At 56.2% G+C, this 23,053-nt stretch overlaps 1 protein-coding gene across 2 annotated transcripts in view; it reads left to right on the top strand.

Moving 5' to 3' along the window:
* Positions 1–23,053, top strand: part of ADAM33 (ADAM metallopeptidase domain 33) — a 47,162-nt gene that overhangs the window by 5,695 nt on the left and 18,414 nt on the right. For both annotated transcript variants that reach the window (XM_064511648.1, XM_026121812.2), the window contains exons 2-5: positions 146–225; positions 12,865–12,941; positions 19,944–20,019; positions 21,950–22,026. In XM_064511648.1, the coding sequence (XP_064367718.1) occupies positions 146–225; positions 12,865–12,941; positions 19,944–20,019; positions 21,950–22,026 (310 nt within the window). The remainder of the gene's footprint in view (positions 1–145; positions 226–12,864; positions 12,942–19,943; positions 20,020–21,949; positions 22,027–23,053) is intronic.

Genomic DNA, 23,053 nt, shown 5'->3' with positions numbered 1-23,053 from the left:
GATGGCCCTGGGTGTCAGCCAGAGATGTCAGCTTTGTCCCTCCCGTTTCTCTCTCGATGTGGTTGCAGAGGAGCTCTCGCTGTCAGTGGCTCAAAAGAGAGATCCTTGGTTCCTTCATGTGTTCACCCGGTCTCTTCTTTCCTAGGGCCGCCATCCCAGGGAGAACTGGTCACCCCACGCTGGCTCAGAGGGCGTAGCAGGCGAGCTGTCAGCCTGGAGGAAAAGGTGAGCCTAGAGATGAAAGGAAGCGTTGCTTCCTGCCCCTGCACCAAGCAGTCAGAGCGGGAGATCAGATCTTGCACAGGGAGCTCTTCATTGCAAGCAGTGTTCAAACTCAGAGGTGCTGAGTTTTTGCAGGAGCTGGGCCCTGAGTGTTTTTTTATTCATTTGTTTTTTTATCTCCTCTTAAACTCACTGGCCTTTATGGTTCCAGAAATAACCAGCTACTTATGTTGCAGGCAGCCAGGTCCAGGGCTGCTGCCACTGCCCAGAGTGGCATTGATAGTGGCACCAAGAGGGTTTTTAGATTAGTCCTTATTACTAATCTTCAGGGAAACAACAGGTTTCATGGGTGTTACACACTGCCACTGCCAGGGGACGTGTGGGGACACGTGTTACACACTGCTCAAAGAGTGACCCTCCTTTTTCCCCACATGGTAACAAGATGGGGGGTGGGGGGAGAGCTGTTTGGCAAGGGAAAACATTAGAATTTTTATTCCAACAGGCTGGTGAGAATGAAAATCAGAAAAACCCAGAATGCAGTAGCTGTCAGCAGGGTTGGTCATATTTGCATCTAGGCTGACGTGTCTCATCTGCAGGAGGAGAGGGTAAATGAGCGTGGCTTCAGGCCTCAAACAGGGCTGAGGAAGGCAGAGTATTCAGTAGCAAATTAATTAAACATGGCCTGAAGTATCAGGTGGTTGAAAGTATGGCCAAGAGCTGCAGGGTCTGTGTATGGGAGCAAGTGGAAGGCAGCTGGGCGGTTTATAGAGGGGAAATGGAGGTAATTTTTCAGACTGCCTGGAAATGGTTTGGCCAGGACACGTAGACCAACACTGTTAGCTAAGGGAAAAGTGCTGCAGAATTTAAGACTGGTGTCCTTGGAAAAGTCTCTTCCCAGAGCTGCTCTGCTGGTCGTCAAACCCTCCCCTCTGCCCCCACCATCTCTAAATCCATGTTATGAGATGCTTTTGACCCTTGCCTGTATTTGGCACCTTTCCCAGCTCTGGGGTCAACTCACTGAGCAGCTGCCCATTGGCCTCAACAGCTGGTCTTTATACCCAGCAGCTGGGGAGAGTCTTAGGGGCTCTGGTGGTCTTGGAGGCAAATTAAATAGGTTTCTAGCAGAACAAGCACTGATACAAATCACTACAGGAAAATCTTCTGTTTGGAGGCTGAGTAGACTTGTTGCTGCAAAGATTCAGTGCTTAATATAATCCTTTGGCCCCTTTGGTGGTATGTTTTTGGATCAGGAGCTGAGAACCAGCTTCAAAACAGTCTGAGTGTCTCTAGGTGAGAGCTATTGGACTGTATGTGACAGCTCCTTGCTCCAAGAAGTAGATACCAAGGGGTGAGTCAGCTCCATTTCCCATCTAAAGCAGAGGGGTTTGCAATGCCATTCCTCCTTTAAGGGGCTGAGTAATGCCTTTTGTTAAAGGCATGGGAAGCAGGGAAATCCTCTGGTGCACCATTCATTGGTGATGGCTGCTGGGAAACATGTCCCTCCAGCAGCGGAAAGAGCCTACAGCATGCCCTGCCCGTAACAGCCCTATTGCACTGAGGATCCTGTGGTCAGTCTGCAGAACTGTCCCCTCCATTTCAAGTAAATGACAGGCCCAGATCAGAGTGGTCCAGCCTATATATAGGCTGGAAGGCAGTTGGGATGGGGAATGTGGGACAGCAGGAGGTTTATTTATACCCTCGTGAACATCCCATTGCCCAGAATTGGATCAGGCAGCCGTGGGTGCTGGGAGAGCCCAAATCATATGGTACACATGTGCAGGGGCCCTGGCTTCTTACAAGTTGCTCAGGAACCCCATGATCAGCAGTGGTAAAACGCCGGCCACTGTTTGAGTGGGGAAGGGGGTGGGTGGGCAAGATCTGTGTTCATTTCCTGGCATCTGTTCTGCCTCAGCTCACTGCAGACAGCGCAAAACAACGAGGCTCCTGTTTCTCGGGGAAGGCGGGGAGAGGAAGGGTGGTCAAACCCAGGAAGAGTGCGTGCTGCTGGTGGTGGGAGAGAGGGGAGGCTTTGTGGGGGAAGGACTGTGGGAACCAGACAAAGGGCATGGTATGGGAGAGCACGATCCCTGTTTGCAGAGATACCTGAAGCATTTGCTAAGAGCAGCTTACAGCTGCTCGATCTGTGCTGAGCCTTTTGCCTTGATATCGGATGTTGAAGAGTGCTTATTTTTAGGGTAAAGTTATTCTGTCTCATCCCCACCCTGTCTCCTTCTCCCCTCCAGCAAAGATCCTCGAAATAAATGCAGCTGCATGATTGCTTTCAGCCCACGCGTTCCCGCGGCTGGCGTGAGCCCAGCTTGCCAGGGCCTGGCGCAGCCCAGGTCGTGTGCGAGGCATCTGGCCGGCCTTCCCAGTGCACAATGCTGCCATTTGTAGTGTCCAGGCACAGTTGGTTTTCAGGGGTGGGAGTAGTGGAAACTCGTGCATGGCCTGAAGCAATGGGGAGGAAAAAGAGATACTTTATCTTAGCAGGCCTGGATATGGTGGTCAGGCTGTTAAAGGCAGATTGTGAGAGGGGAGAAATTGTCTTTGGGAGTGCCTGCACCTACCTGGCCACATAAACACATAAGGATGTTCCTCAGCCCCTGAGCACAGCCAGGTGGGCTGCGTGGATGCTTGGAATTGGGTTTCTCTGGTTCTTTACAAGTGGCAGGTCGTGGCACTTTCTGCTAAGCACGGGGATGCAGTGTGGGAAACTCCTGCCATGAACGGCTCCTCGTCTCTGGTGGGTTCCCCACACAGGTGCCTCAGATTTTTGTGTCCTGTTGTTGGGGGAAACATCAACATGGAGAGAGGAAAAGGCTGAGAAGTGAGAGAAGCATGGTGTGAGCAGATTATATATCTGAGTGTGAAGGGAATTTGTGGCCAAGACTTTTGGTTTCTAATACAGCATCTTCCTCTTTGGCCATGAACTGGGACACATCTCCTGTGCAGGCAAGTGTGTCCTGACCTTACCAGAGCTGGCATGAAAGCTAGAAGCTGCAAGTACAGCTAGACTGTGCCCAGAGCTGGTACGTCCTTGGGGATCCTACCTTGATAAGCTGTCCCTGTGTGTACCCCAAGGTGGGGCATCTTCCTAGGCTGTTGGATGTGTGGGTCAGTCCCTCTGTGGCTTGGACGTCAAAGGGTTTGTAAGGAAACAACATCTGCTGCTTGAAAGTGTGAAACGATGCTGGGCTCAGCGTGGCAACAGCCCTGTGACTCCTCCATCCTGTGTTTCCTGTTCCAGGAGTCGCTTGCGGAGAACTGGGGGCATGAGGAGGGGTAGTGAGTTGTTCAGGCTCAGCCGGTCTTCAGCATGTGCTGGGAAATAGGCGCCTGAGTCCAGGGGGAGAGGAGTGATGTGCCAGGGTTTCTGTTCAGCATTTGGGCTGCATCCAGCAGTGGAGGCCCTGCCCCGGAGCCACAAGCCTGGTGCAGACAGATTTGGGCACAGACGTGACACATGGTTGGTAAGAAGTGAGGGTGTCAGTGGCTGTTCCTAGCTGTTGTCTCTGCAGAGCACGTGCTTAGTTAATTCTGAGGCCTCACTTTGCCCTTGCAGGACGAGGCAACCTGCCACAAATCTCTTTTTTTTCCTCCTTACCCCTGCTGTAGCTCCAGCGTGGACCCAGGCTGTGGCAGAGGGTGGGATGCTGCCGGGTGGCCCATCTGGTGATGTTTCTAGCCTGTCCTGGGAAGCAGCCCTCTTCTGAGGGTTGTAACCACATCTCCTTTTCCAGCGAAGAGGTCCCTGGTGGATTAGACTCCCAGCCAAAGCTGTCGTCCTCCCAGAGGAACCCAGAGCAGAGGTCAGGCCAGCAGGAAGAGAGCTGGGAGATCACGGTGGCTTGTAATCCCATCATGTGCGGCCTGGCATGGTGCTCGACAGGCCTGGACCCTGCCTCATCTTCCCCTCACCCTTCTCTTTCATATTGTTTGGTCTGAATTCCCTATAGACTTGATGGATCCTGGCACAGATGGAAGTGATTTCCCTGCTCTCCCGCCCTCTGCTCCACAGCACTCATGGCAGTGGGGCCTAGGGAGGCCGATGAGGTTTACACGGCTCTGAGCATGGCTGGCAGGAGGTCGTGGGGACCCTGATTGCAAACAGCTTCCTCTTTGCTGGCTCGGGACAGGGTCCTGCCCTCCTGCTGCTGGGATCTTCTTCCCACTCCTTCCCTCCGCTTGGGGTATGGAGTGAAGGTTGCTGTAGGGATGAGCAGGGGGGAGCAACCACCAAGCTGCTGTTCAGCAGTGGGGAGGGTGGGACTGGTTAGCTCTGTCCTGCCCGCTCCTCGAGTGGGGACATCTCTTCTCCCTTGTGTCTGCAGGCTGGTGCTATGGCTGCATGGCCCCAGGGGCAGGGAGGCTCTGGCTGGTCCTTGTCATCAGGAGGGGTTCTGTAAGTGTAGGTAAGCAGCATGGCCCTGTTTGTTGTTGTTTTTTGAGCATTTTGGAGTTGGTTTTGTTTTTGCTTTTTTTTACCTTGGACTTGAGATCTGTCCTTGCAGCTCTGGGAGCCAACTCTGCCTCCGGCCTGAGCAGGCATCTTCCATCCAGCCAGTGAAGTCTGTGCAGGGCGTTGTCTGATCCTCAGAGCAGGATGCTGCTGTGGCCTGGAGCGGTGTCACGTAGGTAGGGGACAGCAGTCAGGTGTCCTTCCCATGTACGGCTGGGGGGTTCCTAGATCCTCCTCATGGCTGGGGGGTCCGTGGAGGTTGGGGAAGCCCCCAACATGGTCTTGTACCAGGGCTGACACTAACACAGGGCTATGCTGTGCGGAGAGGGAGAGGAAAAAGGAGGGGAAATGGAAGATATTGGGAATGGGGCAGGCAGCTTGTGCCAGAGCTGACCCATAGGCCTTTCCAGGATTGTTGAGGTCCAAGGATCGGTCATGCCCTGCATCCTGGCCTGGGCCACATCTCGCTCTGCCAAGCCAAGGCTGGCTGTTGGGCCTGCTCCTGGGACCCTGCAGGGAGTGGCCTGGAGCCAGGGGAGGTTGTTGTGATCGGCTAATGGAGATGCCAGCAGTGCTAGCCTTGCCACTGTGTTATTTCTCATGTGAACGCAAGCACAACTTCAGGGCGCATTTCTCAATCCTGGAGTCATTCTTTCAGCACTTAATTGAACCCTCTCCAGCAGTTCTGCTTCCTCTGACACCAGACCAGCATCCAGTGAATTTTATCGGTATCAAATCCAGAGGCATTTGAGTCTCCTGTCCCTCATCCGAAGGGGATTTATCCAGGGATTGCAGCACCCCTGGATGGCTGGCAGTACAGCCCATCATGCTGCTCTGTGCCCCCTGTGTTTGGCTCAGGTGTTTGCTAGGCTTGGCCTTACTTCTTTTTCTTCATAATTGCTTTTTCCGAAACGCGGCTTCTTGCTGCCTTGATCCTCCTGCCTGTATAGGTCAGGGTGTCCAAAGGTCTTCCTGCCTGTCCTTCAGCTGCTTCGCAGGTCTCTGAATCACCCCATCAGCTGGTTTGGGTCCCTCATCGTGGGGCTGTGAGCCTGGGGGTGGGTCGTGGCAGCTCCACCAGCCTGAGCATGTTGTGAGTCCCGGTTGGGAAGGAATCGAGCTGCTGTGCCCTCAGTCAGCGAGTGCTTGGGCTTCCCTGCTGGTCTCAGCAGGGCTGTGGTGTGTAGAGCCTCTTCTGGCCCCGCAGTGGGGACCGTCGCTGGGAAGTGCTGCTTCTGCGTGGGACTGGGGGAAGCATGGCCCAAGAGGGACAGGATTTTTACTGCCTTCTCATGATGAGGAATGAGACGTGGTTACTGGGGATGCAGATTTTGAGTGAAAGTAAAACCCCTGTTTAACAGGGGGTTTCTCTAAACCCTGGAAGAAATTTCCAAGGTTTGCAGTGCTTTCTGCAGCCCACGAGCTGGGTGCGGGGTAGCCCCGCTTGCTCAGCGTTGCCTCCTGTAGCCGAGCACAGACCTCCCTGTCCTGCCTTCTGGTAGTGGGGGGACCTGGCAAAGCCGCTGCTGGGGTCACCGCCCTGGTCCTGGCATGGCAGAAGGAGGAAGGGTGGAGAAAGATGCTCTGTATTTTTTGGAGGCCCCTGCCCAGCAGCAGGTGCGTGGGTGGCTTTGCTCTCCCTGCCTGGGACGTGTGCTTCTGCAATCTGTTTCCTGCAGGGAAGCCCTTTTTCCTCTTCGATATACTGCAGGGCAGATCAAGCCACGGTGGAATTATTGAGCTGCATTTGCTTTGAAACAACTGAAATCCTGCCTTTATCTCCTGAACCTGGATTCCCATGTTAGGGCAGCCCAGCTCCTTAGTTGCTTTTCCAGTGAGCAGCTGGAGCAAGACAAAGGCTTATCCATGGGATCGTGGATCTGAATTGCTCTTCGGAGGGCACGCACCTCTGTTAGGTGCTTCTGCAGCCCTGTTTGCTTGGCCATGGTGCTTAGGGATCAGATGCATCTCTTACTTGGTCTGGTGGCAAAACCAATGGAAGATGGAGTGAGAGATGGCTAAACCCACCCTGATGTCCATCTTGGGAAGTAACACACTGGAGCAAGGCTTAATCTTGATTTTTTTCCTTAGGCACCAGCAAAGTGAGGTGCTGGTGAGGTGCAGTCCTGTGCCTTAGTTCCCCCCTCTGTAAAAGGGGGTGGAGAGTCATCATTATACCGTGGTGGTGGTGGGAAGGAGGCCTCAGGGAAAGTCATTACTCTCTGAAAGTCGCTGGAGTAAGAAAGGGGGAGGACATGGCGTCCAGGCTGCACTTGAGGCTTTTGTTGAGTTCTGTGGTCTGAGCTGTTGAGTGCAATGGGCAGAAGCCTTCATGGCCCCTGCAAAGAACAGTGCCTCTGTCAGACCCTTATTTACCAGTTATTAGAAGCACTGCCAGACCCATATGGGACCCAAATAACCACGGGACCCCCAATGGACTTCCCACATGCGAGACTGTCCCTGTCCCAGCAAGTCTAACAAAGAGGAGATGTGGCCTGTGATGAGCAGCTCCAGGCTGGCCCAAGGCAGCAAGTCATTTCAAAGCAAGTTGGTCTCCGTGCACTGCTACCTAACGTCAGAGCTCTTGAAATCTTAACTTTGCCTCTCAAGTCTGAGCTCAGGGAAGATCTTGCTCAGCTGTGATGCTCCAGCCAGGAACTGAGCTGCAAAACCCATCAAGATATTTTCTGCAGAGTGTTTCCTGGTAAACTTTGATCCCTGCTGGTGGGATGGGAACCAGTCTTCCTTTCTTCCTTCCTGTATTCAGACTTACTTGCGCTTGCTTTGGAAATTGGGGCTTTTGTGACCTGCCCAGGCAGATGGTTGGGCTGTGACTTTAGTGTGGCTTCTGGATCTTGTCTCAACTATTGATTTCGCAAGCAGTTTAGTGTTTCCTTAGCCAGGTCTCTCAGGCAAGCTGGTCTCATGCTAGACAGCACGAGCTTTCCAGCAATGGTGGAGGAGGGAGTCTGGTCGAGGAAGATGGCTGGGAGCTGTGGAGAAACAAAGATCATTTTTCCTCTCAAAGAGGAACGCAAACCCTTTGGCCTCAGCTCTTCTACAAACAGCTCTTGTGGTTTTTCTGATCAGCAGACTGAAAAAGAAAAATAGACTTGAGCTCTGCCCAGTGGGTCTTCTGGGCTCCTCGTGGGCTGGGCCCAGGCCAGGGCAGATTCATCCCAGCTGCTCTTCGCAGCCCCGTTGCTTTGGCTGAGCTGCCTGGACCCAAGTGGGAGCCCTGTGCGTACTTTGTCCCTCCCTGGAGAGCTCGTGCTCCGGTCTGGTGGGACTGGCTTGCAGGGACGCCCTGGAGAGGGCTCACCACGTTTGCTTCCAGCCCGCGGTGAGGGAAGGTGCTTCCTGCAGCCCATGGCAGGGTCCTGTGCATCCCTCTCCCCTTGGTTGATAAAAGGAGCTGGTGGTGTTTGGTGGGGGGAAGAAGATGCTAGAGCCCCAGCGGCGGCTGGCAGCAGTTCCTACGGGCCAAGCCGTGCCCGTGCTTGGTGCACGAGGCCTTGCCCAGCAGCTCTAGGGCACCCAACGCCCTGCCACTGGCCTTAGAGCTGGGAGGTTTGACTCCTGCCCTGTGAAAGCCACGTGCTAGGTACCCTGTGCTTGCCTGGAATAAGTGGTGCCCACTCACTCCTCCTCTCTCTCCCCGCTTTGCTGCTCTTTATTCCTCCAGGGCCTGAGCTGGTTTCAGCCCATCCCAGGAACATGCTCAGCTATTGTGAGCAGGGTGATGCAGAGCCGTGCTCAGCTCAGAGCAGCTCTGCAGGGACCCGCTGAAGGGATCCAGCTGGCTCCCCAGCCAAGGGGGCTCTGTGGGTCCCCTGGGCTTGCGAACATCTGGGGCAGCTGGATTTTAAAGGGCCCTCTCCTCCCCAGAAGAGTCCAGCTAGCATGCTGCTCCCCCCATCCTTTCCAAATCTTTCTATAGTAGGAGAAATCCCACCGAATCTGAGGGCCATAAGAGTACATCAGTCCCCGGTGCCTTCCTGTGGGCTGCATGCGCCTCTCCTTTGGCAACGGGGGAAACTGAGGCACGGGGTGGGGGAGTTTATGATGCATCACCTCCGTGGGGCTGAATGCAGATGCCCTTAGCACCCATTTGTTTTCCAGCCTTTGAAAATCTCAGTGGCTGCACGGGGTGTGCAATGAGAGACGAGAGCATCTGACAGTAGTAGTAACCCTGTGCGCGCACATGTCCCTTTAAGACAGCAGCTGGAAAAGAGCATTTTGCCAGTAAGGCCCTTAAGTCAAAGCAGGGTGTAATTGCTGGGGAATTTAAAGCTGCCCAGCGCCTGGGAGGAAGGAATCAGCAGCGACTTGGGGGTGAGGGAGGGAGGAGGAGATGGGCGGCAGGGAGAGGGTGTTAAGAAGATCAGAGACAGGGAGAAACAGCTTGAAGTAAGGGAGGGATGGGGAGGAAGAAGGGAAATTGCAAGAAAAATGTACAGACCATGTTTGGCCAGGCAGCGATGTTTGTATAAGATCATGTTCTAAAAATACAGCCCGTTCCCACCATCGCCGAAGGAGAGGAGCCCTCTGCCCTGGCTTCCTCCTCCATATATCACGCAGGGCCCCTCGCCGAGAGCTGGGGCTGGGGAGCCAGGCGGCCGTGCCTTGGCCATGACTAAGGGGTTCGCTGGGAATTCGCAGGGCCTCGGACTCGGCTTTATTTGCTTTTTTTTTTAACGCCGTGTCTGGTCTCCTTTTTTGGAGCTGGAAAGATGGTGTTTGAGGGGGAGGGGGGCCTTGGCCAGCCCGACTCCACCACTGCGTCCCCACGCTGCTGTGGGCTGGGGCGGCTGGCGCCTCGCTGTCTTTGGGCAAACGGGGTGCTGAGAGCTGACTGCTGGCCAGCTCTCCATGCGAGGCAGGGACCCTTGGCTCTGGGTCCGTACCTCTGCTTGGGGCCAAAAGCATCCCCATGGCTGATTTGAGCAGCTTAACAGGGTGCCTCCGTCATGGTAGGTCACTTTGGGGTGGCTGCCAGGGATGTGGGAGGCAGGAGATCCGCAGAAATGCGTGTCCCAGGACACAGGAGCGGTGCCTGGTTGCCCTGCATGCCAAAATGCCTTCTACTACTGCAATGCCTTCCCTTAAGAGTGATGGTTTCCAGGAGAGCAGCCTCGGAGCTGCTGGCCTGGAGGTCACTTTGTGGCTCTGAGAGCTTCTGGCGTCACCTTTGTGCCTTGCCCAGGAGCATGGGCTACCCCAAGCCTCGGCTTTGGTGGCTGAGCTGGAGGAGCGGTGGATGTCTGTGCTCACCAGGATGCTGGTGAGGAGCGATGCTTTGCTGTCAGTCTCCAGGAGGAATGAGAGGGGAAAACTAGGGAATTTGGACTCCAGCTTAGCCCAGACTGGGAATAACCTGGCTTCACCACCACCCTGTTGCATTCCTAGTGACCCGCTCTGCAGTGAAGTTGCACTACCAAGACTGGCTGAGGCCAGAGTGTGGCGAGGCCCTGGAGATGGCTCCTTCCTCTCCCTTTTTCTCCCCTTTGGAGCTGGGAAAATGCTTGGTCGTGTTGCCAGCTTGCATCCTCCTTCCTTGGGCACCCACCAGCCATGAGGGTGGGGGGCACCACGGCTGCTGACGGTGGCTTCCAGGGCCAGCCGGGACACGCTCCGGTGTGGAGGCCTGAGCGCTGGCAGCCTGCCGGGCTCCCCTGCGTTCGGAGGCGCTGCAATAACAGCCGTCACGCTGGGAAATTGGAGCTGGGCGAGTGTGTGCTCCAGTCTGCCTTGGCCTTGTTTACTTAGCTTAAGGGAAAGGCTCCACCGTCACGTATGGGGAGGGACTGACGTTGAGAGGGCGAGACATAAACAGAGCCAGTCCCGCAGGCAGGGCCATAAACAGAGACGGAGACGAGAAGATAGAGGGAGATACGGGGAGACTCGTGCAGTGCTGGAGGAGTGGGAAGAGGACTCGTCAGTGGTGCTTGCTCGGGTGCACAGCACTCGTGGTGCTGAGCCGTGCTGTGCCGTGGTGCTGAGCCATGCTGCGGTCCTGGGGACAGGGTCCCTCATGCAGCATCCCAGCCTGCGGTGCTCCAGCATCTCTGCTGCTTGCAGGAGTAGCTGATTGTGTGGTTGCTGGAAAGCCCCAGGGAAACCTTGCCCTGAGCTAGCAGGCAGCTGCCGTTGCTGTCGTTTTAGGCCAGTGTTACGGGACATCCATGGTGTGGGGTGGTTTGAGCACCTGGGCAGCTCTTTTATTTCAAGGGGGGAATGGCCTGGCAGCATGGGAATTGCGAGGCAGGGGATGGATGTGAAAGCACGCGCACGTGTGGGTGCTGCTGCCCTGGGCTGTGCAGGGAAGCGTGTGTGCACTGTTCAGCTGAAGCTGCAGCTGTGGTATGTGATGGCAGGTTTGGGGGTTTGCTTTTACACAAAAAATGGACTGGATGAAGACACCAGAGCATTAAGACTGAGTGTTGGTAAGGCACTGGGTGAAGGCTAGTGATGCTTTTAGCATCCCCAGTAGTGGAACTGGGGAGGTGATGCAGGGGACATCCGAAGAGGGCAGCTATTCTGGGCATCAGGTGCCCCAGTACATCCCATTATGTGCAAACAAGCTATACTGGTGTGAATTGGTGCATGCAGCGAGGGAATTGATTCCCATTTCCCTCCTTCCAAAGTGAGGGAGTGAGTAAAACCTCCAGCATCCTGGGGAAGCTGAGTCAATTATTTCCTCTTGCTGCCCGACGGTATTTTTAACGGTGCGTTTATCCGGTGCCCGGGAGCTGGGGCGGTTGCTATATCTTTCCATAGCCCTGGTATGACAAGTCATGTAGTCACCCCGTGGGAGGGCACAGCTCCTGGCCGGCACATGCGGAGGTGCTCGGGCTCATCCTGCCGACAGCTGCCTGATGGCTTGGAGATGGCTGGAGGGACAGAGCGCTGGCCGCGGAGCCAACCTGGCCGTGGTTCAGTGTTACCTGACCAGACCCTGTGCTGAAAGGCGCGTAGAAACCGAACTGTTACGTCTTCCTGAACTTGGGTCTGTGCTGCCCACCCATCAGGGAGGAGATAATCCAATCACCCCAAACATCTTTGGGCAGGGACCGCTTCCAGTGAGCACAGCAGGGTCCTGATCTCTGCTGATGTTACCATAAAGCAGGTTGTTTTGGTTGATATGGTTGTCTGGCTTTTGGATATGCTCTCCCTTGGGGAGAGGTGTTGCACTTCCCTGGGGATTTGCTTTCTCACCCACATCCTTGCACAGTGAATCCTGGCTGCTTGGCAGGTGCTTTCTTCTATTTCCTGCTGGTGTGGAAACTCACAGTAAATTAAGCAGGAAGGTTTATTTCCCTCCTTCCTTGAGTTTACAGCATGGGATGGAGTAGATGGAGCAGATGCACACATGAAGGGCTGAGAGATGTGACCTGAACTGGGCAGCAGAGGAAGATGCTGGGGACAGGGATGGGCAAAGGAGATAGTGTCCCGTGAGAACAGCACAGGGTGCCTGGACCCAGTGGTCTACAGACAGCTCGAATCAAGGGAGACTGAGCTGCTGGGAGGTGAGAATTTATGCTGATGGCTAGGCTTGAGAAAGTGCCCAGATCTGGGGCTGTGAAGAGGGGAAGGAAACCAATATCTGATTGCAGAGCTGTGCAGAGACACTGCAGGGCCCCAGGAGGAGGACTGGGCTTTTTACCGGGTTTCTCTAGGGCTTTGCTTGGTAATGGGGAGGTGAGGAAGGACCCCGGGGTGGCGGGGGGTGGCAGCACTCAGCTCAGGCTGCCAAGACCCACTGCTGCTGCAGCTCGAGCCTGTGAAGTTGTCTTGGCCACTGGCCTCCAGCGCAGGGATGTTCCTGTGCAGAGCAGCAGGGGATGCCTGGAGGGCTGGGATGCTCCCGGTCCCCTGTCTCCCCGCTTATGCTGAGCCCTCCGCCCTTGCGCATGTTTGTTCGTAGTGTCCCCAGGCCATTTGACCCAGCGCCTGAGGCCAGGCCTGGTCCCAGCATCATGATTTTGCAATCAGAAAAGCAGCTCCCGCTTTCCCAAACAGGGGTTGTGCTCGAAACTCGTGCGTGTTGCTTTGGTTGTTGCCAGTAGGGCACATGTCCTACAATAATATGGATAAGCACTGGTAGTGACAAGTAGCTGCCTAACAGTTGCCTGGGCTCTTTCTTTTCTAACTTTGTCCCTCCTTTGCTTCCTCTTTAGGTGCCAGCGCCTGCCCGTGGGAAAGTGGCCGTGATGGCTGAGGGCAGAGAGCTCATCTTGGTGCTGGAGAGAAACCAGTAAGTGACGGGGCTGGGGCTGCCTTTGCAGGCAGTGCGATGGGGAAGGGGATTGGGTTTCCCTTCCTGTTCCTGCTGCTTCATCCAACACTAGGGTGAGGGTTGTTTTAGGGCGTGGGAGAGCTGGCCTTGCCCAGGGATTAGGGAAGGGACATGGGGCTGGCTCAGCTGCTGGGAGCTGGGTTTTGGCATGCTGGGCATCCCAGCACGGCTGCTGGCTGAATCAATATTATCCTGGCTGTCTGTTCGGGCCCTGCCCTGGCTCTTCTGCCTTGCAGGGGAAGTAACAGCCTGGTGTGGCTTCCTGATAGCTGGAGCCAACGTAGCACTCCGCTGTGCCGAGATAGGGCTGAAATGCTCACTTTTTTCCACTGCCGACAACCACCTCTCCCCCTGACCCTCACCAGCTCTTTCCTGCTCTGCAGCTTTTTGGAGTCATCGTGTCCTGTGTAAAGAGCTTGTCCCACCTTTGTCCCCCCTGCCAACTGTATTCCAGCCTTTACTTTATACGCTATCAGCTATCAGGGTTGCTGTCCCATCCCTTGGTTGAACTGCCTTGCCCCAGAAGCCACCCCGCTCCCCTGCCTGTCCATTGCTCTGTAGGGAAGTCCCTGACCTCCTCCTGGCTGGCTCAGTTTGGAGTGACCATGGGCACAGTGGGGCTGACATGGTGCCCATCTCCCATGTGAGGACAGACCACGTGTGGCCACCGAGACTTGGGCTTGTGGCTTTTCCTTTGGGCCAGGAATCTGGATGATGAATTTCTTTAGGGGCGTTTCCCTCGGAGGGCAGTCTCAGTGTGTTGGATATAGCTGGATGTCATGCAAGAAACAGCCTTGGCCACAGGCTTTGCATCAGCTCCTTGGTTCCTCTGTGCCACATCTCTTGTGTGGTATTGTGCTGTCAAGTTTATTCAAGCACTGACTGCTATTTCTTCCATCTCCCTGCCTTACCTGTGTCAAAAAACATAAAGATGTGGTGGTCGGTCTGTTCCTAATTACTGACAACACCCTCCCAGATCCTGGGTAATGACTGGAGGCCAGGGCAGTGCTGTCATGCAGGAACCAGTATGGAGGAAAATGGTGTTAGGTGGTTTGAGGATGGAGAAGGTGGTGGGTACAAAGGCTCAGCAGGATGGGCAGGGGCTCTGTGCTGCTCGTGCGCCGGGTGAGCAACTAGTGCCACAGGGCTGCTAGCTGGGGAGTCATCTCGTTGACAGGACTGACCCTACGGGGTCTTTGGAGATATCAGGCTGGCCTGATTCTGCTCCTGCTGACGTTGAGGGGATCTGAGAGGCCAGCGTGGCATGGGAAGCTCTCTGTTACTCTTCTGGTAGTCCCTTCTTGGTGCATCGGCCCATCCAAAGCAGGTTGCCTCTGGAGAAGGCCCGGCAGCCCTGACTGATGTCATGCTGTGCACTTGCCAGTGCGGAGCTCTGGCATTAGCAGGGCTAAGGGCCATCTTGTTGCACAGCTTCGCTCTTCCCTTTCTGATCTCCTTTCCTGGCTCGGCTCAGAGGTACCTGCTGGTGCCAGCAGCATCGTCCCTCCTCAGATGTGCTGTGACACTCATCCAGCCTGGCTGTCCCCTCGTGCCAGGACCTTGGCCCTTGCCTGCAGATCAGAGGGAGGAAAGGCAGGAGAGGAGAGTGCACCCATCTCCTCCTCCTGCCAGCAGCCCTGCTGCAAAACTCGTTTAGCTTGGAGCGCAGCTGAGGCAGGAAGCGATCACAAGGTAGGCTCGCTTTTGGAAACCAGATCCGAAACAGAAGCACGCTCACCAGAATAACCAGGGAGGGGAACAGACAGCTGCCTGAGAGCTGGAACAGCCCTCCCAGTGCCTGGCGCCTGTTCCTGCCCCTGTGCTCAGTGGCCTGCTCCCTGAGACCTCTGAGGCTTTGGGGAAGGGATCTGTTGGGATCCTGGTGGATAAAGAGAAGCTCTGGTCTAGTCTGACAGCCAGGGCGCTCACTCGGTTTGCATGATGTGAGCTCACTTTGTTTTACATGGCATGAGTTAGGGGCAGGAGCGGAGTTAGGGCATTGCATGGGGTTTTATCCCACCGCCCATCCCTGCAGTATCCCTGCTCCCTCCCTGTGAGATTGCAGTGTCCCGTGGGGAATTTGGAGCATTTGTCCCTCTGGATCCAGATCCCTCCTGGTGTTTACCTGATGCTGCTGTGGCAGAGCAGTGTGATGCAAGGCAGGAAGCTATTCTCTGCGGAAGTGGCTTCTGCTTTCTACTTCTGCTTTTTGCCGGTGGCTCTGAGAGGTTCATGCCCTGGCCAAGGCCAGGGTGGAGCGAGGCAAGGCCCCATGCTGGCACAGTGTCACTTCTCTGCATTGAGTCCCCTGGCATTGGCTTGGCCTGGCCTTTTGTCACGCCTGCCTGAGCCATATCACATCTGGCTGGGTCTGCTGCAGCACTGCATCTGGCCACATCTGCCTCCTGAATTCAACCTGACTGTCCCAGGAAACAAAGTGGGGGCTGGGGTGGAGGGAAGAGCCCTGTTCTTGCTGGTGGTTGGGGTACCAATCACCCATGTCGGTGTCCCATCAGCTGTCCTGTTGTGCAGCAGGTCTCAGACCTGCAGAGGGGCTTTTTATCTGTGAAGAAAGAGAATTTGGGACATGCTTCATTTTAGGACTGTGAGCAATGGGGGAGCCGGTAGGGGGTTAAAAGCAAATGTGCAAAGTTTAGCCTTGTTTTGAACTGGTGCACCCAGTGCAGAAATATTTTTATTTCTTCTCATGACCATAATTCTGGCCCTGCAAGAGGGTCTAACCCAGAATCTGAGCCATTAATAGTTGTAACCTCATTAATGGGATGACAATTTTCTGCGACCCCAGGTCTTAGTATCAGTTCTGGAGATGGCCGGATTTCCACCAGCCATGCAATCTTGCTTGTAAATACTGATGCTTGGATGATGGCTTAGCTGCTAGTACTGGGATCTGGTGGTTTAGGGTCAGTGAGGATGGAAGATGAAGGACGGCTGTACCCCAGTCTTCTAGCTCCCCCTTGGCATTGCAAGGCATGCCATTTGCAGGGAGAAGGAGATGCATGAGGTGGAGACTTGGCTTCCTCCTGGCTTAGTTTATGGGCTGAAATCCTTGCTTTGGATCTCTTAGATCGCTCCCAGCTTTTATGACCCTCCTGTGCGCCTCTTGTTATCGTCAGGCCATAAATGTTTGGAAGCTGAGCCTGTTTGCGGCTGTCTGGCTGCACGGGGGGAGCTGAGCCCCGGCCAGACAGAGACGGCGTTTGGTTTGCTGATAAGTGCTGAACTTGGGAGAACTGGGGTGAGGAAATGGGCTGACTGGGAGCAGGACCAGCCCTGGAGGGAGTGGAAACAGGCGATAGCAAAACTACGCCTGTGAACCCCAGAGAGGTGGGAGTGTACGTGGGAGCCGTGAGCAGGGGCCTTGGTGCTGCTTCGCCCTCCCAAAGGGTGAAGTGTGGCTGTAAGGGGTGTAGAAAAGGGTTGATGAAAGGCCTGGTGTCTGCAGTGTCTCTGCAGGGCTGGAAGAGTGCGAGGAGGCTGAGCAGGGCATGGCAGGAGGATGCTGAGCTTGGGTGAGGGAAGCATGAGAGGGGTTTTGTGGCAGTAAGTGGGAGCTGAGTACCCAAGAGCATCCACGGCACCCAAGACTGTCCATGCATAAAGGTGGTGTCTGCTGGGGAGACCAAGACAGCTGTGGCCGTCCACACTGCTGTCTTGTGCCACCTAACAGGGCTCCATTGGCCCTTCTAGCTCATGGGCAAGTGATAGACCTCAAATCTTTCCTCAGGGGGATGGGAGAGATGGTTGTCATCCAAAACCCACCCTTGGCAGTGTCTTCTAACAAGGCTTTGCCTTGTGCAGGAATAGGAGGAGTCGCATCTCCTCCCTGCCCTTCCTTCCCTGAGGCTCTTGGTCCTTTGCCTGCCCTGGAGAAGACATCCCAGTGGTCTGAGCCGTGCTGGGACTCGCCGTGTCCCCTGTTATGGGATCGGCTCAACCCTCCCTGCTCCCCCCATTTCCCAGCCACAGTCCAGAGGCATTCACCGCTCTGCTGTCCTTGGCTGACATGTCCCCATCTCGCGTGGGCAGCCGCCCTTCCTCTGCCCGGGTGGCTGTCTCAGCGAGCTGGCCGACAGCCTTTCCGCCCCGGGCACCTCTGTATTTAACCGCGCAGAGCTGGAGCAGCGCCCGGGACGCCCCGCTGCTGGGCAGAGCGGCTTGGCGCGTGCTCTCTGCACGCAGGGTGTGGGAGAGGAGCCGCCAGGGCCCAGTCCGAGCCCCTGTGTTATTTCCCTGGGGTAACTGGAGTTACTGGTGCCGGGCCATGGCTGGGCCAGCACCTGCTTGTGGGGCTGCGTGGGCAAGGGGCTGGTGGGTTTGGAAGCTGGGCAGGAGCCCACAAGGACGTTTTTTGGGCAAACTGGTTGCAAAATAGAAACCAAGAGAGGAGAGAGCTTGAGGTTAGCCTAGGGGCGGGTGCTTAGTTTATTTTCTTCTACCGCAGAATAAGATCACTGGGATGGGGCCAAAACCTGTGTATTGAGGGCCAAACTGTCACCAAGAATAAACTGAGCCCTGCTTTATTCTTCCTGTGGGATCTAACCACTTGGTCACGACTGGGAGCCTTAAGTCTGCAAAGAGCTGTGTCTCTGGATGGCCAAGACCCCTGTATGCACACTCTGTTCTCCATGTGGCACCCAGCTGTAGCTCACGGCAGGGTATCCATCACTGTGGCATCTGGGCACAGTAGCGCAGATGGACGGGACATGAGGAGTGTCCTTGTTGCATCTCTTCTGGAAGAGGCCGTGGGACCCACAAGAGGAAGCTGGGGTTTGTTGGTGCCAAACCCCCTTCCCACCACTCCCGCATCAGGCTGAGCTTCCCGAGGTGGATTCCTCCAGGCTGAAGCTGTCATAGCAGCATTTGGTGTCCTGCCATGAGGCAGAATGGGAAAAAACCCAGCTTCTTCTCTGCTGTCCCACCTCCAGCAGGGTCATTTCAGTCTAATTCCTCCGTTTCCTCACCGGGACCTTCAGCCCCTGTGCACGTACAGTTGCCGGATGCAAACACTGCTCTGGCTTTTCTTCGCGCTCTGTCTTGCTTCCCAATTTTCAGTGACCGTTCCAGCAGCAGGAAGCGATTTATCAGTGCTGGACTGGAGCTGTGTCGGTGGAAGGGCCCTGGTGCTGGCCTTGCTGAGAGATTGCCTGCAGCTGTGGGAAAACCATCCTGGCTGATGTGAGCAGGGCGAAGGCAGGGGTGTGTGCATGCAGATTTTGCTGCAGGCAGCAGCCTGAGCCTGATCTTCCTCAGAGCTGACTCTGGTTTTGGGGCCCTGCCCCGTTGCTGAAGTGTGCACCAGGAGCCTTGTCCTCGTGGTGCCCCTCTGTGCAGTGAGCGAGGCTAAGTGACGTGCCCAAGGCTGGACGGAGTGTTGTGTCAGAGACTCCCAATTTCCCATGCCCTCAGCTGAAGCACTGAGCGTGGGGCCGACTCTTTCTTCTCCAGGCAGGGCTCTTTCCCTTAGGGCCTTCAGCTTGGTGCTGGGTTCAAATGCTGCCACTTTGTGCCAGGGCAGAGGGAGACTTGGCAGGGCTGAGGGTCTTTGTGGCTAGTCCCACTGGGGGTTTGGTCCTCTGTGGAGAAGCCTCTGCCAGCCCTGGCTGCTCGTCCTCAGTGGTGGCAAGGTGTCCGACAGGCTCTGGGCCGTGTCTGGGCCCTCAGATAGCCAAAGGTGGGCAGCTGGGCTGCCTTCAGGTGATCTCCTCCCTGGTATCCTTGCCAAATCCTGCCTGGCCAGCAACGCTGCCCGAGGCTGTTGAAAGCCCAGGCAGCTTCTTCCTTGCTGAGATGCAAAGCGGGGGCCCAGCCTGGCCTTGCCCACGGCTGGAGGTGTTTCCCCTTTCCCCCCTGCCCCCAGCTATCTGCTCCACGGCAGATGCCCCAGCCTCTGCTGTCAGATCTGGACTCATGCTGGTGTGTTGCCTGAGCATGGGCCAGAGCGCGCCAGCACACAGGGGGGATGCAGAAGGTGAAGGGGACTTGGAAAGGAGTGGGACGTCGTGATTCATCCTCTGTGCCTGTCTCCTTGCTTGAGCCTGCAGCATTGGGGCCAGGCAGTGGGCCGAGTACCAGTCCTCATTGCTGCTCTACTCTGTTCAGGGTCACCCAGGAGCCAAGAGGGCTGCAGTCCCCACTGGCCAGCCCGTCCCCATTCCTTTTGGGCCATGGAGGGAACTAGGAGAAAGAGGGGTTTGGCGGCGGCCTTACATCTTGCAGCCCTGCTGCAATGCACAGTGCTGAGATAGGGAGAATTTGGGCAAGGGCAATGCTCCCAGGTCTGGGTACCCCCGTGCTCAGTAAAGGTGACGGGCAGGTTTCCTCTGCCTCAGTTTCCCTTTCCTTGAGGCCAGCCTCCTGCCTCGATGCCCGCATCCGTGCAGGAGCAGGCTGGCGTGGGTGCGAGTGTGCTGGCGCACTGCGCGGCATGAACGGTGCCTGCTGTTTCGCCCCGCTTAGGAGGGGGCTGTTGGCAGGGCGGCTGTTCTCCCAGCCCCGTGCACGCGGCTTGGAGCGGGCCGCGGTGCCGCTGGTCGGGGGCCCAGCGCTGACGCAGCGTTGGCAGCCGAGCTGCCGGCTCCGCTTTCCTGGAGGAGGGACGCTTCGGCACCTGCTTGGCCAGGAAGCTCTGCGGTCTGCGCGGACCGCCTGCAAGGGGTGCAGCGAAGGGGGACCGTGCGTCCGGCCCGGCCCAGCATCGCAGCAGCTGGGGAAGGTGGGGAGAGATGCCCTGGCAGGCCTTGGGATGCATCCTAGGCTGGCACATCTGCTGTCCCTGCAGACATCGCCCCGGGACCGCTGGAGTACCGCGGGGCATCCTGGAGCATCGCTGCCCATGGCCCAGCGTGCAGAGGCTTGCTTGGCCCCACATCTCCCCCCTCCTCTGCCAGGTGCCAGGAGCAGCCCAGGCAGTCCTCACCCTGCTCCTTTCTCTCTCCGCAGGCTGCTGTCACCAGACTACACCGAGACTCACTATGCTGCGGATGGGCAGCCCGTGACGGTCGCTCCTAACTACACGGTGGGTGCCGGGGGAGGGTGGTGTCAGGCAGTGCTGGGGCAGCGTTCGCCCCATGCGTTGTTCCCTGCTGCCGAAACCTGCCTGTTGAAGCCTTTCCTTCCTCTGCAGAGCATTTGTCGCTTCCTCCTCTGTGGGCACAGAGGCCGCTGCACGTCTCATATCCCATCTCCTGTTCTGAGAAGGAGGGAAATAACATTTTTGGGGTGCCTTGGATGCCCCTGTTGTCCCTGGTGATGGGCGGAGATGCTCGAGGAGGGAGTATTGCCCAGTGGTTAGAGAGCTGGTGCACCAGACACGTGAGCTGTGTGTTTGTTTAGGGGAGTCATCTCAGGGGACGTAAATTAGAAGACCTCCACTAAAATCATCGCCAGTCTGGCAATTAATACCTCTGGACCCTCCTTCCCCCTCTCCCTCCTCCAGAGCTCCATCACATGGGTATTTCAAGCTGGCTGAGTTGCCTCGTGAGGGAGAAGGGTGCTCAGAGAGGGCAGGTGTCTCGCTGCGGAGCCCAGCTTTTATCCCCTGCTCTGATCCAGCAAGTCACGTTGGTCCAAGCTCTCTCAAGGCCCAGGTTTGTTACCAGGCTGACAGAAAACATGCGTTTCCTGGGGCGAGCAGGTGCCCAGATGTGCTGCAGATGCAGGGCTGATGCTGTGGGGCAGGAGGGGGGGCAGGCTGGGCTGGCACGGCAGGATCCTGCGGCAGCTCTATGGTTTCCCCAGGGAGGAAGCAGGGGAGGAGACTTGCTCGTCCCCGGGGGGCTTCCTTCCACGGAGGTGCCATATTAGGTGATGCTGGGGGCACTTCTGCCTTCCTGTGTTTTACCTCTGTCCCCAAAAGCCACTGATCAGCAGTAATTATAGGTGCTTTTTGCAGGTAGACCATCTTTTCGGTACTCAACACCACATGTTCCTTCCTTTGCTGAGGCTGCAGCAGCTCAGCTCGCCTCAGGTCCTCCCCAGAAACCGCACTTGAGCATCATTGTAACAGAAACTTAAAGCCGCAGCAGCGGGACCCAGGTGTCCTGGCAGCCAGGCTCTTGCTTTCACTTCTGTACCGGGTGGTGGCTGCGGGGGAGGACTGACAGTCGGCAGCCTCGAAGCCTGCTTGATGTGAATGCCGGAGGGACCAGGGATGGCTGAATGGTCCAGACCTGTCTCAGCCCTCCTTTGCCTGTAGGCTTTTGGGCCACGGAGATGGGCAGACCAGGGTCTGCTGGATGTGGCTTATGTTTTCTGCAGCAGCAAAACCGGTCAAAAGAGCCCCGTCCCGCCACGTTGCAACTTGCTGTCCCTTCAGTGGCATCAGAGAGGCTGTGTGTCAAACCCGCACTGTAAAACGATCCAGGTTGAAGACAGAACCTCACCGGGAGGGAGGTGACATGTTTTCCCTGGCAGCATCCGCGACGCATGCCGCGGGAGGAATGCGAGCAGCACGCGGCTGCCTGTATCTCTTGGCTGAGATACAGCACCTAGGGAAATAAACACAGAGCACGGAGGGCAGCGCTTGTGCCGGGGCTGCGCTCGCCTCCCCTGCCCTGTCCCGTTGCTCAGCAGGCCTCGAGCATCCCTGGCTTTCCCTGCCGTCCCCCCCTTCTGGCTATTTGTCTCCCTTCCAGCACACACAGCCCGGAGAAGGGGTTGTTCGTGTCCTGGGTTGAACTGCCAGAGGAGACAGCATCCTGGCTCCATCCCTCCCTTTCCCCAGTGCAGAACAACACCACTCGCCTGGCTGTAAAATGCTCAGAGATGGGAGTCAGGTGGCCTTTAGGACAAGGCATGCAGCCCTGCCCAGCTCAGGGTATTGCGAGAAGTTTATTTAGGGGGCAAGGGAGGTCCCTGCCCCCCAATTTGAGAGTGCAGAGAGGAAGGACGCTGCCTGGCTCTGCCTGAAGGTTTCTAATGCCTAGTATCCATTGCCTTTCTCTCAGGACCATTGCTACTACCATGGACATGTCCGGGGCTACCGGAGCTCCTGGGTTGTTCTCAGCACCTGCTCAGGAATAAGGTAGGGAGTGAGTGTGGGACAGGGAGGCTTGTGACACCAAATGGGAGGCTCCTGGCTGCTGGGCTGCCGTTCTCGCAAGCTAAAGGGAGCGCGTGGCTGTGGGCAGGTGAAGGGCTGGATTCGGCAGCCCCATCCTTCCAGTTATCCTCCCCTGATAAATCCCCTGGCACCAAAGGTAGTGAGGAAAGTCCTGAAAGTTCAGACAAAGGCAGTGCATCCGACAAGCCTGACTGCATCCCTTCCTTGCATCATGGACTGTTCAGCACTCAGTGAGCGCTAGATGGTTCGCATGACTGATTTTCCATCACTTCCCTTCCCCGATCCTTCGCCTTGACCCTGGGTGCAGGATGGAGTAGCAACAGTGGGGTCTGAATCCCGGTTGCCTCCCTTGGGGTCTGTTTTGCTGAGGAGGTCTCCCTCCACAAAGTTTGGGGTGATGGTGAGCCAGGTGAACAGAGACAATCTCCTGGCACTCCTGAACTCCTTCTGTGTGGCCCAACTTGGCCTGTAAATCCCATCCCCAAAGACTGAACCTATCCCTGAAGAGGAAAACCTGCAGTGTTTTAATCACTGAACGCGCTGCAGTTACGGCCCCAGGGGTCCTGTGGCTTCTAGCATGCAGAGGAGGTGCCCCAGCTGGCTGCTTGTCTGGCGTTTCTCTGCGGGATGCTCAGCGTGTGCAGGGTGCTCAGTGTAATCCGGCTCCAGAGGTGGCAAGACCCCGTACCCCACGGTGGATGCTCCGGAACTGAGCTTTGCTGTAAACTAAGGGGCTCTTTTCCTGCTGGTATCTTGCTCACTTTCCGAGAAGAGGTTTGGAAATAGCCCAGGGAAGTCCCCTTTGCACTTACAGGGCTCTGCAGCTGTCCTGCTGCAGGACAAGGACTGTTTCCCAGCTCAGTGGGGGAAATGAGGAAGGAAAGATGCAGCCATGATCTAAGCTGATAGAGGCAATTTTGCATTCAAGTGATCTTACAAACGTGGAGGTTTTAATGCTAAGAGTATACTAGCTCATAGGGTTGTATTC

The sequence above is a fragment of the Dromaius novaehollandiae genome, chromosome 4 (genome assembly GCF_036370855.1).
Source record: "Dromaius novaehollandiae isolate bDroNov1 chromosome 4, bDroNov1.hap1, whole genome shotgun sequence".
Taxonomy (NCBI): Eukaryota; Metazoa; Chordata; class Aves; order Casuariiformes; family Dromaiidae; genus Dromaius; species Dromaius novaehollandiae.
This window is presented reverse-complemented; position numbering and strand designations above follow the sequence as displayed.